The 19636-nt window shown below is 38.6% G+C and overlaps 1 protein-coding gene and 1 long non-coding RNA gene across 3 annotated transcripts in view; both read left to right on the forward strand.

Annotated features, from left to right (window-relative positions):
* The window catches only part of LOC121245141 (BEACH domain-containing protein C2), a 40430-nt gene extending 21175 nt beyond the window's left edge, over positions 1–19255 (forward strand). For both annotated transcript variants that reach the window (XM_041143450.1, XM_041143451.1), the window contains exons 12-32: positions 3856–3940; positions 4152–4346; positions 5238–5783; positions 5866–6009; positions 6175–6657; positions 7440–7585; positions 8978–9047; positions 9203–9286; positions 9707–9763; positions 9881–9949; positions 10030–10116; positions 10197–10313; positions 11660–11809; positions 11954–12038; positions 12140–12260; positions 12443–12539; positions 12630–12743; positions 15314–15683; positions 16549–17324; positions 18072–18194; positions 18784–19255. In XM_041143450.1, the coding sequence (XP_040999384.1) occupies positions 3856–3940; positions 4152–4346; positions 5238–5783; positions 5866–6009; positions 6175–6657; positions 7440–7585; positions 8978–9047; positions 9203–9286; positions 9707–9763; positions 9881–9949; positions 10030–10116; positions 10197–10313; positions 11660–11809; positions 11954–12038; positions 12140–12260; positions 12443–12539; positions 12630–12743; positions 15314–15683; positions 16549–17324; positions 18072–18194; positions 18784–18861 (3997 nt within the window). In that variant the 3' untranslated portion in view covers positions 18862–19255. The remainder of the gene's footprint in view (positions 1–3855; positions 3941–4151; positions 4347–5237; positions 5784–5865; positions 6010–6174; positions 6658–7439; positions 7586–8977; positions 9048–9202; positions 9287–9706; positions 9764–9880; positions 9950–10029; positions 10117–10196; positions 10314–11659; positions 11810–11953; positions 12039–12139; positions 12261–12442; positions 12540–12629; positions 12744–15313; positions 15684–16548; positions 17325–18071; positions 18195–18783) is intronic.
* On the forward strand, positions 2422–3085 carry LOC121245443. The gene is made up of 2 exons (XR_005936779.1): positions 2422–2709; positions 2780–3085. It is a non-coding gene; the product is annotated as an uncharacterized LOC121245443 (long non-coding RNA).
* Positions 19256–19636: the final 381 nt, after the last annotated feature.

Consider the following 19636-nt stretch of genomic DNA (forward strand, 5'->3'; position numbering starts at 1 on the left):
GAAGTGAATGATGTTTCTGATTTCTTGGGAAGAATTTATAATTCAAAAGTGATGCAGGGAAGAGAGGACAGTTTATTGTGGGACAATGCTGGAAAGTCCAGGTTTTCTGTTAGTTTTTTTTTCTTATTTTAATAAGTAAAAATATTATATATATATCAATAGGAGTAACCTAGTACACTAGACGTATACAAGAAAACACCTAGCCCATACTAGAGAGCTCCTAATGATCTAGAAAGCCTGTGAAAAACTACCCAAAATACACGAAGCCCGAATTGGAATAGAACACCCCCCCAACCCCAACCCCTTGTTTCCCGTAAGACTAATACTTCACCCGAAACTCCCTCTACGAGAACGTCTTCATAATGCCTTCCCTTTAGTCTTCCCTCGACTTGAGCTACAACTCTTAGCGTCGTAGTTGATTGCCCAAGAAAGACGCTTTTAACTCCATGCTTTTCTGAAAACATGATTTGGTTTCAAGCGAGTAGTTAGTCTCAATCGCAGTGAGTAGTGCTTTAAATTGGTTTTCACATCCTCCACGTGAAAGCCCCATGATATGCTGAATCTTGTTTACCTTATGCAGAACCCAATCCGATGGTGAACACGTTATATTGTTTATCGGAGGAAGAGAAACCAGGGGAACAACATTATCCCTAGACACAGTACCCAACTGCACTCTCGACCCTAGACATTCCTCCTCACAAGGCACCAACAACAAACCCATAATTTCCTTCCAGCCATATCTTGCATTCAAATCCTGAACCTCCTCAACAACTATATGGTTGCTGTTCATTGTTGCTTTCACCATTAAAGGTTCCTCCTCTCCATCGATGAGGACATTGCTTGTATGTGCTACAACCCCCAACGATCCTTTTTGTGCCACTTTGTCAAACTCTACTGCTCCCTCAGGAGGCATAGAACAAGTAAGGGAAGCACTACCTTTTGTTATCTCATTTTCATCTTCTAAAAGAGCTCGTCAGTTTCTTCCAAATTACTCAAGACCCTAGAAGGACCCCATCTTCAACTGAAAGTGAACCCTGGAAAAAAGTACCAACCCCATTAGCAACTGGTGACTGAGGGTAGTCAGACGACAAGCTACCGATGTCCTGAGTGACATTGACATGAACAGTGATGTCGGCGTCCAACAACCCTATCTGTGACGGCGTCGAAACGCCCTTTGCCCGCACACGTAAGGCCTTCAAACCCATAGGGTCTACCCCCCACCCCCCCTTGTCCGTTTTCGACCCACCACCCAAACCCACGACTAGGTCCAACCCTTTATCCACTTTAATCATGAGATTACTCACATACTCCATAACTCCCTTCAATTGAGCTTTGACAGCCCACAATACCCCTTCCACTTCTCCCAATGTCACCTGACAGCCTTTGTCTCCTACAAGTGCCTTATCCTTTCCTTCTGCCGCGGAGCTATTCTTGGTTGGACTACTCACTAGTGACCTCAACACTGAAGCGTACGAGGCACCTTTGACCGAGGAAAGCCTTCCCACCGTCTTTCCATCAACAAACTCCCCTCTATTTGCATGCTTCAGAATAACGGCTTTGGACCCAGTAACGCTTCGAATGGACTGCAGAAAACCTTTCCATCCAATGCCATTTGTGCCTTCTAGAATCACCAACAAACCTTTCCTCTTTCTATTCCGGAATTCTGAGAGTTGCAGAAAGTTGCCCCTTGCGTTAATATGATGTTGAATGATGAGAACTTCATTACCCATCCTTAGCTCCCTGAAGAATCCTTTATGACAGTTGAGTTCCAAACAATCCTCTATCCACTTAGCCACCCACAAAGCTGCTGTTGCACCTAGACACATGAACTTAGCCATCCTTTTACTACGTTCATTGATGCAAAAACTATTTCCTCCCTCTTTCGTAAAAACGAAAGTTTTTTATTCCACCTTCAACCAGCTCTCACCTTCCATTTGAGACGAATCCACATCGTGCGTCGTCATTGTCTGATCCGAAATCACAAGATCATCTCCCAGGATCATCTTGCTTTGTCATCTCAAGGAAAAAGATGTTATACGAAAATAAAAAGCAGATCAGAATAGGTACTACACGAAATCTGTGCTGATGAAAATAAAATGCAGATCAAAATCTCGGTCGCCGGAGGGGGATCGACATCGGTGGGCCCTCAATGGAGTCACTAGAGCCCGTCGGTCTTGTCTGTGGCGGTGGTCGTGGTGGAGGCACAGGTTCGATGATTGATGTCGACTTTGAGAGAGACAGAGAGAGAATCTTGCGAATGTCCAGGTTGCCGAAGGGAGGACCTACGCCAGACGGCCCTCAGTGAAGTCGCCCATGCCCGTCGGCCTTGTCTGTGCCAGTGGTGAGGTGTCACTTGCCGGTCTAGGGTGGGTGAAGGGTGGCGGCAGGTTTGGGTGCCATAGGGTTTCTCTCTCCGTAGGCTTATCTTTTTTTTTTATGGGATGGTATTTTTTTGTTAGTTCTTTTTATAAGCTGCTGACTTGTCATTTTGGTTGTGCTTTCCCTTGGAAAACCATTTGGAGCGTGAAGGCTCCTACTAAGATGGCGTTTTTCAGTTGGGTGGTTGCTCTAGGGAAAGTTTTGACCACGGATAACCTTAGAAAACGTGGTATGTGCATTGCTGATTGGTGTGCCATGTGCAAGAAGGATGGTGACTCTGTAAATCATCTCTTTCTTCATTGTGAGGTGGCAAAGTCTTTATGGTATGAGGTTTTGAGGCGGACATGTTTATATTGGGTGATGCCAAAGGAAGTTGTGGATCTTCTTGCATGTTGGAGAGGTTTTGAGGGAAGGAAATGTGTAGCTCCCAGATGGAATATGATTCAATTGTGTTTAATGTGGTGTATTTGGCTGGAAAGGAATGAGAGATGTTTTGAAGACAAAGAACGTACTCTCGGAGAACTTCAGAATTTTTTCTTTTCTACTTTGTGTTTGTGGGCTAGGATTTTTGTAAGGGATGATGATAATGTGCTGAATCTGTTTTAGTCTTTTTCCTGCTTCTAGAGTGTAGTAGGTATTTCCTTTGTATACTTCATGTGAACTTGGATTGTGCCTATTCTTGGTAATAAAATCTCTTATTAATTATATATATATAAAAAAAAAAGAATCATGATATTGTGGCGTGTGATTGGAGTGTGTAAAATCTACTTTTATACCATATCCTGACCAAAGATGTACCTACCCAATTTACAATGGTGCCTTCAAACTTGTGTTACCACTTACCACCCCTAAGTTGTTATTTCTACAGAGCTCTTGAAAGAGCAAGATTTTGGTAACACCCCCAACTTGGTATTTCTATAGAGCTCTTGAAAGAGCAAGATTTTGGTGGGTTTGCAATAGACATTTAGGTTGGCCCTAATGATTCCAATTCCTTTTTGGGTAAGGATTACTTTTTCTCTATTTAGATGGCCATAATGCTTTCAATTCAATTCCAGACAGTTTGATGAGCATTTGGCTACAATTATGCCCTTAAGGTTGTTTTCCTTCTTCCTGAATCTTTTTATTCAATTTGATACCAAAATTATACTTTTGTGAACACCATATATGGCACCAAGTTGGAAAGTAATGTAAGGGTTTAGTTAGGTTCTTAAGACTCAAATAAGCCATCTGGTAATCCACTGATGAAATTGGGTTTTTATCCTCCTGTTCCATTGAGTTTTCACACGAACATATTTTTTTCTTGGCTTCCCACGAACAAAATAAAAATGCGTAGCTGTTATGGTGAATAAAGTCCGTCTATGATTGGCTTTACATGAGTTTTGTATTTATGGTAGCTTCAGTGTAATTTCTTTGGTTATCCTGCTGTTCCAAGCTTTCTTTCATTGCAGTAGACTAATACATATCATTGATGTACAGTGTGCTTTCACCCGTCCTAAACATGCCAATTTCCGATTCCAAGAGACAAAGAGTGTTGGTAGCATCTTGTGTTCTTTATTCTGAGGTTAGTTCAGTGGGGAATTAATTTTGACATGCTATAGTGCCATTTTCATGTTTTCATAGCTCGTTGCATTTTTTTATTTGAGTGATATGTTTTTTTCCCCTCCTGGGATGTTTCAATGAGATCATAATAGAAGGTTTATTGCTTTCCTTCCACTTAAATCAAGAGACATGGGGGCTATTTCTGCCTTGATTCTTGAGCATGTATGTTGCAGGTATGGCATGCTGTTGGTAGGGACGGAAAGCCTCTTCGCAAGTGGTACCTTGAGGCTATTTTACCGCCATTTGTTGGCATTCTGAGGAGGTGGCGGCCACTTTTGGCTGGTATTCATGAACTTGCAACTGCTGATGGTTTGAATCCTCTTATTGTTGATGACCGTGCTTTGGCTGCTGATGCCCTGCCAATAGAGGTTTTCAACGGCTATCCTTCTTATATTTCTGCTTTCTGGCTACACCATTTGTCTGGCCGTAAAAGACTAGTGAATGGTTGCCCTGGCACTCCTTTTCATTTGTCAACATTTGTTCTGTGAAAAGATGCTGTCTGTTCATTGATATTGACATACTCTGCTCATTTCGTACCCGTAGTAGACACAACTCAAAGTTTTGAGTATCATTCTATTTTCCTGGAAAGGTTCCATTCCACGTCTATTGATGTGAATAAGTTTTACCGATCAAGAAAATTGATGCGAATAAGTTTTACTGATAAAAAAATTGATGTGAATAAGTTCCGTTTGGCGGTAGTACAAGCAGGACCCCTTGACTCTTTACCCCCCCCCAAACCGGGTTATTCTGTTCTCAGGTATTATGGACTGCAATGACATGGGTATAAAGATGCATAAATGTCACACTCGTGACTTATACAAGGGTTTCCCCCCTTGCACTTTTTCATAAAAGTGCTTTACTTATTAACAAAAAGATTTTGGCAGTTTCTCATAGCATTTTAGGCAACCCGCTTTTAGATTCCAGAAGACTGCATTTTTCGTATACACTTTCATGCACTCAAAGTTTGGAATTTTAGAAGTTAAAATAGAGGATTGTTTTTCATGCCCTTTTGTTAGTTCTTTTTTGTATTAAATTATTAATAGTATCCTGGTATGCTCTATACTTTTTCTTTATACGCTTTTTAGGTTGCTGCTTCTTGATATGTATGTATTGGCATTGGTCTGTGGATCAAGTGGCGTGTCCTCCCTGCCCTAATAAATATGAGGTCGAGGATGACATTTTGGTTTCAATCCTGGTCTGATTGTTGTTTTTACCTATCAGAAATATCTTTTGAGATGTATAGTTTTTATTCCTTGCAGGCTGCTCTTGCCATGATATCTCCAGCTTGGGCTGCTGCTTTTGCATCACCTCCCGCTGCAATGGCATTGGCAATGATCGCTGCTGGTGCTTCTGGTGGTGAAATTTCAGTTCCTGCAACATCTTCACAGCTTAGGCGTGACTCCTCACTGCTTGAGAGGAAAACAGTTAGGCTACATACATTTTCCAGCTTTCAAAAACCTTTGGAGATGCCTAACAAATCACCTGATCATGCTAAGGACAAAGCTGCTGCAAAAGCGGCTGCCTTGGTTGCTGCACGTGATCTTGAACGCAATGCAAAGATTGGTTCTGGAAGGGGTCTTAGTGCTGTGGCAATGGCCACTTCTGCACAACGAAGGAATGCCAGTGACATGGAACGTGTGAAGAGATGGAATGTCTGTGAAGCCATGGGAGTTGCCTGGATGGAATGTTTGCAACCAGTTGATACAAGATCAGTTTATGGGAAAGATTTTAATGCTCTTTCCTACAAATTTATAGCTGTCCTTGTTGCAAGCTTTGCTCTAGCAAGGAACATGCAACGATCAGAGGTTTGAGTAGTGCTTGTCCTTGTTTTATCTGTATTGATGTGGGAAGCATTACCAGATTTATCATTTTTTTCTGATTCTCCAGATTGATAGGCGTGCACAAGTTGATGTAGTAGCCCGTCATCATTTATCAACTGGAATTCGTGCATGGTGCAAACTTGTCTATTGCTTAATAGATATGAAATGTCTCTTTGGATCTTTTGGGGATCATTTATGCAGCCCTGCGCGTGTATGTTGTGAGATAAACTATTTCTGTTAACTCCATTCTTAAGTGGTTTCTGCATTTGTACTAGTTTCTCATGATTTGATGGCCTTACACCTGGCGTATCATTTATGACCAGTTGGCTGATAATATAGAAAATAATATCTGAAAGGAAATATTGTGAATCTGTAGGTTTTTTGGAAGCTAGACTTAATGGAAACTTCTTCAAGGATGAGACCTTGTTTGAGGAGGAACTATAAAGGGTCTGATCACTTTGGTGTCACTGCCAATTATGAGGATCATATTGCAATGAAACAGGATGAACAGAACGTCCTAAATTCATCAAATGCTCCTATTCTGGCCGCTGAGGCCATTTCAATGGAGCCTGTCAATGAAGAAGATGAACAAGTGGAAATTGATGAGTTGGATGTCAGGAGGGCCCATGAAACAGAACAAAGTGCAGATAATCAGCCAAGACCTTCTGGAACAGCTGAGCAAACCCTGCAGGCATCTCTAGAGAGTAAGAGTCAACTTGCTTTTGACCACCAAGACTTGGTCCAAAGTTCATCAGCAGTTGTACCTGGGTATGTTCCCAGTGAACTTGATGAAAGAATTGTTCTTGAGCTTTCCTCATCAATGGTCCGGCCATTGAGAGTTATACAAGGGACATTTCAAGTAAGTTACATGAGCTTAAGGTTGACATTCCTTTTATTTACATAATATGATTTTTTTTTTTTGTTACATAATATGATATTTTTCCTGTCATATGCGGATAGTACATACTAAATGTTTTTGTGGCTTTTCATATCAATGTCCGAGAAGTATATGCAAGAAGTTAGAACCAAGGAAATTTTTTAGATTGGCAAAAAATCCACCATTCCATTTTTGTGCAAGGGTCAACTTCAAATTGTTTCATTGTCTCTTTTAATTTATTTTTGTATCAAGTCAATGAGCCCTTAGTGCTTTGAACAATGGTGGTGTTTGGTACCTATTTTCTAATGTTCGGTTACGGTCTGGTCCTGTGCTGATATAGAGTTCAAATGCTCATGGTGGCCATTTTTTTAAACTTAAAATTTACTTATAGACCCAAATCTGGTTTGCATTGAAAGATATTAGTTTAAGAACCTCCCTCTCTCATGTCCAACTTGCAAAACCAGAATGCATTATCGGTAACCCTTCTTTATCTGTCCCATTTTAGTGGAGACATTGCACTCTTATTAATTTATTCTTTTATTTTAATATATTTCCTGCTCGGTGATGATTGCCAAACCCTTTTTCTGACTCCAATAGATTGGTATTATGTTATTTCACTTTGTATTGTATTATTGTTGTTTAGAATCATGAGAATGGGAAACTGATATCAATATTTCAGTCCTATAATTGTCCCAATAAATTTGACTGGTCATAATTATTCTTTATAACTTTTACTAAGCACAGACACTAATGTGTCCTGTCAGGTAACAAATAGGAGAATAAATTTTATGGTTGATAATAGTGAGAGCAACACTACAGCAGATGGGTCTGAATGCAGTTCGGCATTGAGAGACCAAGAAAAGGATCATAGCTGGTTGATCTCATCTCTTCATCAAATGTATAGTAGAAGGTGAAGTCACAATATTTTTGTGCTGGTTTTATTTTACTTTCATATTTTTTCTTATTGGCAATGAAGTAAATTGAGCATGATAATTTCTGAACTGTTGAACCCCTTTCACGCTCATGTCACGTCGAGGTACTGCAGAAGAAAAAACTGCAAAATCCGATCCAATTTATCGGGATCGATTAGTTAACATGTTGGTTAACCGTATTCTGAAACACGGAAAAAAATCATTGGCTTATCAAAATATCTATCGAGCTATGAAAAAGATTCAACAAAAGACAAACGAATCCACTATCTGTTTTACATCAAGCAATACGTGGAGTAACTCCCGACATAGCAGCAGTAAAAGCAAGACTTCAATAAGTCGCTTTGTTTGCTGTTTAATATTATAAGTTAAGCATTTGCATTAGCCATGGTTCTTAGAAAATTACAAAAAAGTGGAATAATGCAGCTTATTATTTAGTTTTAGCCATATGTAACACATGATAGATTATGCTTATCATTAGGGAACTAAATAAAAATCTAGGTTACCAAAAATGTTTGTCACTGGGGAACTGGGTATAGAAAAATTTAAAAATTCAGAAGGATTGGCCTTTGGTTCCTGAACATCGAATGCTCTTAATTTTCGGTGAGAATTATCTGAAAAGTATTTATGATTTCATTGTAGTTTCCAAAAAAGCGCATTTCGTTGGCAAAAATTGGAACAATCCACTTTAGTGCCTCCTTTCACTGTGTCTTTCAAATTTTCTAGATGCCATGCTCTAACTTTTTCTTTCTTTTGGGCAGAATGTTCTGAGTTTTGAGAATGGTTAAAACTGATCCTTCTTTCATCTCTGTTTCCAGAAAATATTTTCCACTGTGGACAGTATAATGTGCTAATGAACAGTCTTCACCTAAAACGAGAAAACTAAACTAAAAAATTCTCATGAACTAATACTATAAAAAAATTCATTAACTAAAAGCCCTATGTTTTCATTACTATATTTGCTGTTCTTGAACTTAGTTTTGCTTATAAAAGAACTTTCACAATTTGTCTCTTTCCAAGATTGGATATTTTGAAGGATTGGATGGTTATGTACCAAAACTATCTAAGTTCAATTCTCTTTTACCTGTAGTCCTTAAGCACCAAACAATGGACTAGACTGAGAAATGGTGAGAACTTACTGTTGTGTGATATGTCGTGATAGTTATTCAATACCAAAGGTATTAAGCTGCTTATGCCACAAAAGTTGTTTGCTCACTTATGCCTCAAAAGCTGTCTGTTCTTGTATTATTTTATGTATGGTTGTGTATGATACAATGTAGCCATTGCCTCTCAGCCTGATGTTTTGTTATTTGATATTGGTTTGTTTCATTTTCTGCTCTCCGTCTCTTTTGACTTGGATATTTTTCTCACAGATATCTTCTAAGGAGGAGTGCTTTGGAACTGTTTATGGTTGACCGCTCAAATTTCTTTTTTGATTTCGGGGTATATTTGTCTGAAATATGCATCTTCATTTCGTTTGCTTTGTGCCTATGTAAATTAAAGCATTTTGATGGTTTTGATTCTTTCAAACTGCCTGCTAATCAACCTGTTGTTGATATTTTTTCTTGTTTCTTCCCCGGTTATTCTTTTCTTATTAGAGTGTTGAGGGCCGAAGAAATGCATATCGAGCTATTGTTCAAGCACGTCCTCCTCATTTGAACAATATATATCTGGCGACTCAGGTTTGCACCAACTGTAACTTTGTCTGGGAACCACATCTGGTCAATCAGTGTTGGACTAAATATCCTCTCATGCATGCCAAATTCACCAAACATCAAAATAGTTCAAAATATAGAGCTTTCCCATCCAGATAGTGCTCAAACTAAAGTTTTATGATAATTTCATATGAATCATGAGTTTATGGATCAGCATCCATCAATATACTATTTTATGTACATGACAGGCATTTGGAGTACATTTAATCCGATTGTGAGTTTTACACCTGGTGTGATCTAATGTGTATGAGGAATTTTAATTCTGGATTCATACAACACTTTTTTCCTCTTCATCTGTGTTTTTTTTTACGAGTGCATCGAATTCATCTTCATCTTCATCTGTGTTGTTTAAAGCCAAGGACTAATGCAATTATTTATTTGTTCTAGAGACCTGACCAACTCCTGAAAAGAACTCAGCTCATGGAACGTTGGGCAAGGTGGGAGGTATGAATCTTGTTTGCAGTTATATATTTTCAGTGCCTACATGTTCTCAAGTTTGAGTTTAATATGCACCATATAGAGATGGGAGTTATAATTTGTAGAAGCAAAACTCTTGTGCAGATCGGCAATTTTGAATATCTAATGCAGCTAAATACGTTGGCTGGGCGTAGTTATAATGACATCACACAGGTGGATTTTTCTCCAAACTTTTTTATGTTATATGGAGAAATTCTCTAGATCTATTTCTAATTTTCTTTTGTTTCCTGCAGTATCCAGTTTTCCCTTGGATAATTTCTGACTACAGTTCAAAGAATTTGGATCTTGATGATCCTTCTTCTTATCGAGATCTTTCAAAGGTGGTATCATCTGAATATATTCTTAAATCATTCTCGAATTTCATCTTTTCTGCTGTCATTAAAGCCTCATATTCTTGCAGCCTGTTGGTGCATTGAATCCTGATCGTCTTAGAAAATTCCAAGAGAGATATTCTAGTTTTGAGGATCCCACCATCCCCAAATTCCATTACGGTTCACACTACTCGAGTGCTGGAACAGTAGGTGTTCCCTTATGTTATATTTTTAAAAGTTCATTTACATGTTCTTGTGTATGTTATAATTGTCTCAAGTTGAGAGACTGACAGCTGTGCACCTTCTATCACTGAATTTGTTAATCTCTTTAGTTTATCTGTTTCTCGGACGTTTTTGTAGAACTTTTAATCTCAAAATGTTGCTACTGTATATCATGCGTTAACAATAATTAGAACTTCTCTTATTTATGTATGGGAAATTTGTGCTCTTTGATTTTAGGATCCGAAATATGCTAACCCCTGAGTTGCTGCGACCTAGATAGGTCTTATCTCTTGTATCCTTCTTGTGTACTTGGGGCTATGCTTATCATCAATACAATCGTTTACTTATAAAGAAAAAAAAATTTATGGTAACCCTTGAGTTTGAGAGTATCTTGAGTTTTTCTAGCTAAAAGTTTACATGAAATGAAATAAGGCTGTGACCAAGCTATTTACAACTAGGAAATATTGTCTAAATAAGGAATATAAAATATGTTCTGAATAAGCAAGGTATGACTAAAATATGTACACTGAAAACTACATTCCCGCTGACATTGTACATATGTCGTCTGCATTACATTATATCTAGGAGAAACTATATTTTCCACTCCCTTTATTTTACCTGTAAATACAATTGTCTTTATCCTAGATACAATTCTATCTAGGATAAATTTGCATATGAAATTATCAAATTTTGGCAATTTGACCCTCAGTTTAGATCTAACTGTTAAGCTCGCTGAAAGAGAGGACATGGCACAATCCTAACTAAAGGTGCAAAATTAAATAAATGGTGGTAGTTCAAGGGTGCAAAATTTCATTTTCCCTTATATCAAATGATATTTTTAACCAATTGTACATTGCCATTCTCCCAAAACGCATATCTCAACCTTATTTCAAATTGATCCACCTTTTCTTCTTTTTTTTCGGTAGTTGGGCTATCTACACTGAAAATTCGAAATCTACCCTAGATTTTATTTTGCTAGATTTGTATTAATTGTGTTAAATCTTGAATTTGAAAGTAACTCAAGCTTTTCTTGCTAAAAGTTCAGATGATTTATGCTAGTTTGCTTTCCGGAGTTGCTATTTCCTCGTATTGCAGATGTCAACTTCATTTCAAAGTAGTGCACCTTTTTCTTTTTTGATGGTTTGGATGTCTGGAAAATTGACAATTGCCTGATAAAAAATTGCACTCATGACATTTCTGATAATTATTTATACAATTTTTTTTTTTTTTTTATGTGCCAATCAAATTTAGTAAGTATTGGGTGAATATCTTTATTATTGGTAGACACTGTGATGACACTTCTATGTGACTCTCGTTGTTGGTTTTACAGGTTTTATATTACCTTGTTAGAGTTGAACCATTTACAACTCTCTCGATTCAATTGCAAGGCGGCAAATTTGATCATGCAGATAGGATGTTTTCAGATATTGCTGCTACATGGAATGGAGTTCTTGAGGATATGAGTGATGTGAAGGAATTGGTATGTGTCTGACCATTACTATGAAGCATCACTTTTTTTCCATCAGTTAGAGTCTTCATCTGCTCTCATCTACATTTGCATTGTCAATCACCTATAGTAGCTATGAGTTTTGGACTGATTGTTCTTCTTTTCTTTGTACCTTAGGTTCCTGAGCTGTTCTACCTTCCTGAGATCTTGACCAATGAAAATGCAATTGATTTTGGTACAACACAATTAGGTGGACAGCTTGGTATGCTCCTGAAATTTCTTTGTTTTATGAATTGAGATAAACCTTGATGGGCACCAAACTGAAGTTGAAAGATCTATTGTGATTAATATTTACCTTATCAGATTCTGTTAAACTTCCTCCTTGGGCTGCAAATCCAATTGATTTCATTCATAAGCATCGGATGGCTCTTGAGAGTGAGCATGTATCTGCTCATTTACATGAGTGGATTGATCTTTTATTTGGGTAAGTTTCACCTTTTTATCAAGTAAAATTATAGTTTTCTGCAAAATTGTGCTCTATTCTTTCATTTGTAATGTTTATATGCTTGTGACTAACGGTAGCAATGTTAGAAACAGTTTAGTTCAAGTCAACTGTGAGGCTTTTCTTTTCAGCTGGTTTTTACTTCATTGGATTGGAATGTTCAGGTATAAGCAACGAGGCAAAGAAGCTATATTGGCAAATAATGTGTTTTTTTACATCACCTATGAAGGAACAGTTGATATTGATAAGATTTTGGACCCAGTAAGTCAACTTTGCTGCCTTAATTTGTCTTACATTGGGCAAATTCTTACTTATCTCTTTGTATTTTTGTTCCCTTTGTACCCACAAAAGGTACAACAGCGTGCTACACAAGACCAGATCGCATACTTTGGACAAACCCCATCCCAACTTTTGACTGTCCCCCACTTGAAGAAGTTGCCATTAGCTGATGTTCTTCACTTGCAGGTAATAATCAGTTTCATTTGGCTGAACCTTGATAATCTTAGGTTTGATAGAGTTCTATATCCGTGCTGCATGTTATTGCTTAATTTTCTCAGAGCATTCCACATCATTAAGGGCCCTGCCTTGGTGAGCTTTCAGGTCATCAAAGAATTTTATCAGAGCATTCCATATCTGCCACCTAGGTTTTTACGGCATTACTTGTACTCATTTATTCTTGGTTGAGTTTTATGCATTTCGTGATAGTTCCAAACCCAGGTGGGATTAAGGTTATGAGTGTCCGCACTAAACTTTGTGAGTGATTGACCATGGTTCAAGGCATGAAGCAACAGTTTTAGTTTTTGCCAGGATGGCCTGCAATTTAGAGAAATGAGGAAGATCTTCACATGGTTTTTATTGATGTAGAGCAAGTGTATCATAAGGTACCGAGGGAGATAAAGAGTAGATTTGAAAAGGAGAAGAGCTCCTCTAATGGATTAGTAATTGGTGTAAGAACGGATGTAGGTATCATGAATTTCCTATACCGGTAGGTTTACGTCAAGGATTTGCATGAAGTCATTATCTCATTACGTTGGTCATGGATCAAGATGAGCTTTGGTGGTGGATTTGCAGATGATTTGTGTTAACTGATGGGAAGTTTGAAAAGATGTTTTCTATTAAAGGTTTTAGGCTACATAAGACTAAAACTAAATATTGCAAGTGTAAAAGTAAAGTAGAAATTGAGATGGAGGGAGGGATAGGAGTATTAGTTGATGGTTAATAGATACCAAAGAACAAGATCTGTATTTAGGATCAAAAGTTCAAGGATGGAGAAACTGGGAAGGATGTAGCCCATAGAATAATAATGGAGTGACAAAGCAGAGAAGTGTATCTGGAGGATTATGTGGCTATGGAATACCTATTAAGTTGAAGGAAAAACTATGAAAACCTGTTGTTCTACAGTATAGAATGTTGGGTGTTAAGAAACAATAGAAGATGCGCGTAGCTGAAATGAGAATGTTCACATGGATGTGTTACTGAGCAAAAGATGATGGATGCGTGACAATATTAGAAAGGGTTAGAAATAAAGTAATCTGTTCAAAGGCAGAGGAGGGCCATGTAGGATATTTTGGTCGTGTAACAAGCATCGATTAATGCACGTGTGAGAGAATGATTTAATTTAAGTGGTGTGAAAAGAGGGTGCTGGAAGCTCCTCATCTCAAATAAACAAAAAAAAAAGTTGATGGAAGCTTAAAATAACGTATAGAAATAGCAAAGAATGATCGGTTAAATTGGGAGAAGATAGTGTATGTGATTTTGGATTAGTTAGAATGGCCTCAATTAATTGACAAGGATTCACAGAGTGAATCCCAATGTGAGGGGGTAGAGACAGTTTGATTTAGCTAACAATATAGGGGGGATGTGCCCCCTAAAACTATTTCAGGCTACGTTTGGATGTTGAGCTGAGTTGAGTTTTTTATGAATAGTAGTGAGTTGAGTAGGTAGAGTTATTTGGGGCCTATCTAAAATGTGTTTGGATGTTAAGATGAGTTTAGTACGATTTATGGAAAATTGAAAAGGGTTGTGGGTCCTACATATAAAGATATGTTGAGTTAAAAAAGGTTGTGGGTCCCATGTGTAAGGAGGTTTTGAGTTGAGATGGGTTTAGTAATTTGAGAGTTGGGTGTTTTGATATTAGACTCAACTTAAAATTAGACTGAATTGAGTTGATCTCAGCTGAGTCTTGCAACCAAACGGGGCCTCAAATTTTCTTAAGTTTAGAAGCCAGAGCAAGTGCATGTGATCAGATAAGTCTAGTGTAGATGTACGACAAGGTCAGCCAACAATGGGAGTGCGTGAAACCTGTCTTAGAATGTAGACAAGCAAGAGCTCTCCTGATCAAGGAATGGGAGAAAATATGAAATCTTCTTTTACATTACAAGCAAGAGCTCTATGTGATGCGAGTTCATAAGAAGAAGAGCATTGTGATGAGGATTTTGTAGACATATTCATTTAACAGTGACCATCTAGGAGATGAAGTAAAGAGTTTCTGGTGATCAATTACATGCTGGTTAGCAAAACAATTTACCATCAGAAGCGCTCGCTTTTCACCAATAGCCTACAATTGATGCGAGTTTTGCCTCTGGAAATGGGTAAAGGTCACCAACTTGTCTGCACTGACCAGATTAAAATGGCTTGTATAAGGATAGTAACCATATCCTTAATATCAATGGCACCCTTTCACTTTAACTCGCATAGACTTCAACTAGAGGGAAGTCTAAAGGGAGGGCATTGTGAAGACCCCCGAATCAAGGGGTTGGGATTGGGTGTTCGGGTAGAGTTTTAGTTCTACAGGAAACAAGGGGTTGGGGTCGAGTCTGGTGTATTTTGGGTTGTTTTTCCACAGACTTTTTGGGTCATTAGGGGCTTTTTGGGTCATTTTGGGCAAGGTGTTTTCTTGTTTACATTCAATGTACTTGGTTTCTCCTTTTGATATATATAATTTTTTACTTATAAAAAGAAATATTGACGCTTTTGCTGTCAGGGTGTCCAGTTATCTGATGAAAAATAATATGGATTTTAATTTCGCTTGTCAGACCATCTTTCGCAATCCAAACGAAGTCAAACCATATGTAGTTCCAGCACCCGAACGCTGCAATCTACCTGCGGCTGCCATTCATGCTTCTTCAGATTCTGTTGTAATTGTTGACATCAATGCACCAGCAGCACACATTGCACAGCACAAGTGGCAGCCCAACACCCCTGATGGCCAGGGTACACCATTCCTCTTTCAACATGGAAGGGCCTCAGCAAGCTCCACTGGTGGAACACTTATGCGCATGTTTAAAGGACCAGCTGGATCTGGGGCTGATGAGTGGCAATTTCCCCAAGCTCTAGCATTTGCTACATCTGGGATCAGAAGCTCAGCTATTGTTGCAATTACATGTGACAAAGAAATTATTACTGGTAAGCATCTATAGCTTTCGTGTTTCTTCCTTTAGCTACGTATGTGGGAATTTAACGTATCAAGTATAGTGCTTCCCTTTCCCATGAGAAGTCCCTGACTTGATGAAGATCAATTCATTGCCAAATAGACACTTTCCCAAGGTATTCCTTGAGTATTTGTTGGTACATATTTAATCTAATGGTATGATCTTGCTTTTACAACCTTGCTACTCATTCTGTTCTCGGTTCTCTCTGTTCCTATCTAGAAAAAGCCAATCATGATTTTAATGTTTTCTAACACCTAGGAATATCTGCACCATTTGTGTTGATTTTAGAAGATTGAGTTTCTCTCGTGCACACCTTTCATCTATATAAAAAGGCATTTCTATCGCTCACGGCACCGGGAGTCTGAAGAATATGAAATCCCTATTAGATGATCCAAGGTTGACTAAAACTATTGATACCACAATGTGCTTTGTTGTGTTACCAGAAAGATGGGGAAAACTGATTGGAGCAGTAAGTTATTCATGATTAATAGGTAGTACTTGTTTTATCAATGGAATTTTTCATTGATAATACCCGGTCGGAGCTGGAAAACTTATCTCCTAGAAAAAAAGTAACAGCATATCACATTATCAATCTTTAAGTCACCAGAAGTGCATCATATCATAAAGTCACTAGATGTGCATCATATCATGTTATCAATCTTTCTTTCTACTTCTGTGTAACCAAATTACTTGAGAAGGTGCATTGTCTTTTAGCTGATCCCCCCCCCCCCCCCCCCCCCCCCCGGGTCACCATTGAATGTGATGACTGAGGTAAGTATTTGCCCTTTTACTTCTGGATTAACTGATATCCTGTTCTGTACTTTTTGTTTTGTAACTAGGTGGACACGCGGATAATAGTATTCACCTAATTTCATCAGATGGAGCAAAAACCTTAGAAACAGCACATGGGCACTGTGCTCCAGTCACTTGCCTTGGTCTGTCACCTGATAGCAATTACCTTGTGACTGGATCCAGGGACACGACAGTATTACTTTGGAGAATACATAGAGTATTTACTTCTCATTCAAGCAACATATCGGAGTCTTCCACTGGGACAGGCACACCGACATCAACCGGCAGTACTACTCTATCAAGCACGTTGTCAGACAAAAGCCGGAGGCGTTGTATCGAAGGTCCCCTGCATGTTCTTCGCGGCCACCACAGGGAAATACTCAGTTGTTGTGTCAGCTCAGATCTTGGAGTTGTTGTTTCATGCTCCCCTTCTTCAGATGTTCTTTTGCATTCTATAAGAAGGGGTCGTTTGATGAGAAGGCTGGCAGGCGTGGAGGCCCACGCTGTCTGCCTTTCATCCAAGGGGGTTGTAATGGCTTGGAATAAATCACAAGAAACTCTCAGTACATTCTCTCTTAATGGGGTTTTGATTGCCAAAGCACCCCTTCGTTTCTCTGGCAGTGTCTGTTGCATGGAAATTTCTGTGGACGGGGAGAGTGCTTTAATTGGAATGAACTCATGTTTGGAAAACGATAGCTGGGATTTGAAGTTAAAGAAGCCTGGGACTGAAGACCTTGATCTAGACTCAGATGAAACTGCAAAAAATAACAGATTGTATATTCCATCACCTTCAATTTGCTTCCTGGATCTGCATACTCTTAAGGTATGAGACATAGATAAAATATTTCACTGGTTAGTACATAAGGAACGTTTGAAAATAATCTGAGTAAACAACAATGTCAAATCAGGCTGCCCCTTGCCTTGAAAGAATTCACTTGCGGCCACCAGCTCTCCCAAAATAAGGGGAGATCTGCTTCTTACTGCTCATGGAAACATCCATCCTATATTGCTTCCTTAAAAGGAAAAGTGGACTTGGCTCAACCATAACCCAATTCTTCTGGGGGAATTTGACAGGAGACCTTAGGGGAAGTGCACCAGGATTTGGGTCTAGTATCCATCATTTTGTCCTTCTATATACTACCAGTAGTAACCACATAGGTAGCTCATGTTACTTGAAACCTGGTTGGTACTTTTAGGTGCTGGGTGTTGTTGAGATACAGGAACTCCACTAAATTGTTGAAGTTTTCAATCTTTTTCTTCCATGCAATACGATGGGTTGAGATCTAGTTTGCATAAAACTTAGGTTGCTTCTACATTGGATTTCTGCAAATATTTATAATATTCGTGTGACGAAACAGAACATAATGGCTCGGGATCTTTATCCTCTCTGTTGTGCTCAGTCTTTACCTCTTGTGCATTCTTCTTCTCTGTTCTGCTCTTGGTTTACATCTTGCACGTGTCTTACAGCCAGCATGTCAGAAGCATCACTATGCAAGTTAGTGATATTTAACATGGTGTCATAAGTTGGTTTGCTCCTGCCCCACTAACAGGCAATTACTTGATCCTTCAGGTATCTCATATAATGAAGCTGGGAGAAGGACAAGATATTACTGCCCTGGCTCTAAACAAGGATAACACAAATCTTTTGGTGTCAACTGCAGATAGACAGTTGATAGTATTCACCGATCCAGCTGTAAGTTAAATGTTCCGTTACTCTTTGTATTTGGGGTCTATTCATTGTACATTTGTATGATTTTGTTATTGCTTAAAAAATCACAGAGTACTTACTCAGAAAGAAATTCCCAGAGCAATATGTACTGTTTGAGCTTGTAAATTTCTTTGACACCCCCCCCCCCCCCCCCCCCCCCCCCCCCCCCCCCCCCCCCCCCCCCCCCCCCAATTGCACTAGTTGATGGGATAAACGCATCCTCAATTGTTCTGTTAAATCTTCTTTTATTTGCTTAATTGAGTCTAGTAACAGATCACTCTGTTTGGTTTCTTACTTCTGTTCCATTATAGTCTGATTCTCATAATTGCACATTGATTTACTCTATCAGATAACTTTCCTGTTTCAGGTAAAGTTGTTTAGTTAAAATTAATATTTAGCTTTCTAAAACTAGATTTGAAGAGAAGAATTAACATTTTGCTGGCAAAAGAAAATCTCTCTTTTAATATAAAACAGGTTTTAATCGCTAACAATGGCCAAGGGCTGATGATTATGATTTAAAATGCATATTTCCGATTCCAAACCTTGTGATGACTCTTTTGCTGTTCGCTTGCAGTTGAGTTTGAAAGTGTTGGATCACATGCTCAAGCTTGGTTGGGAAGGCGATGGGCTCAGCCCTCTTATGAAGTCGTAGCTGTAGGCCATTGAATTTTTTGGAGTCACCTCACCGGAAAAAGGAACACAGGAGACAAAAGTGAATACTATTATGCCACCTGGACAGATATTGCAAGGGACATATGTTGGCTGCCTTGCTCAAAATCAAGTCAATTTCATGACCTAGTTTTGAAGCTGTCTATGTGGGTGTAACCTTAAAATTAGAATACCAGAATATGCAGAAGAGAGAGAGTGCCAGGTTATTAGATTTACTGCAGGCTTTGTTTTTAGTTTATTATTCGGTTGAATAAAAAGTACGCTGTCATTGAGATTTGTGAGCTCTAAAGCTTTTGACATCAGAGCTGTTCATTTTTGTCCGTCGACTTTTTTGGTAGAAAATCGGAATGAAAATATCGTGATACAGGTTCTTTGTATTCCTTACCATCGAAGCTTCTTCAAACCCATTAATTCCGTTGACGGAGAATTGAATAGCTTTCACGAATAGACCACCAGTCTTTAACTGTCAAGTGGTGTCTGATCTTTTCCTCTTGAACTTCAGTGGGAGGTGGGTGGTTTTTTCTTTTTTCAGCTATGGACCATATGTTTCCATTTGATTAAAAATGAAAGAAAATAATAATTTGATTAAAATCGTATCTCACACGTGTCTGTGTCTCCATCCTATTCTTATCACACGTGTTGGTGTGGCATTGTCCCATTAGATCAATCATTTCTCATTTTTTTATATAGCAGATTGATGAATAATTTCAGATCAACACAGTAAGATAGGGAGATAATACATTAAAATTTTTTATATA

The sequence above is a fragment of the Juglans microcarpa x Juglans regia genome, chromosome 1S (genome assembly GCF_004785595.1).
Source record: "Juglans microcarpa x Juglans regia isolate MS1-56 chromosome 1S, Jm3101_v1.0, whole genome shotgun sequence".
Lineage (NCBI taxonomy): Eukaryota > Viridiplantae > Streptophyta > Magnoliopsida > Fagales > Juglandaceae > Juglans > Juglans microcarpa x Juglans regia.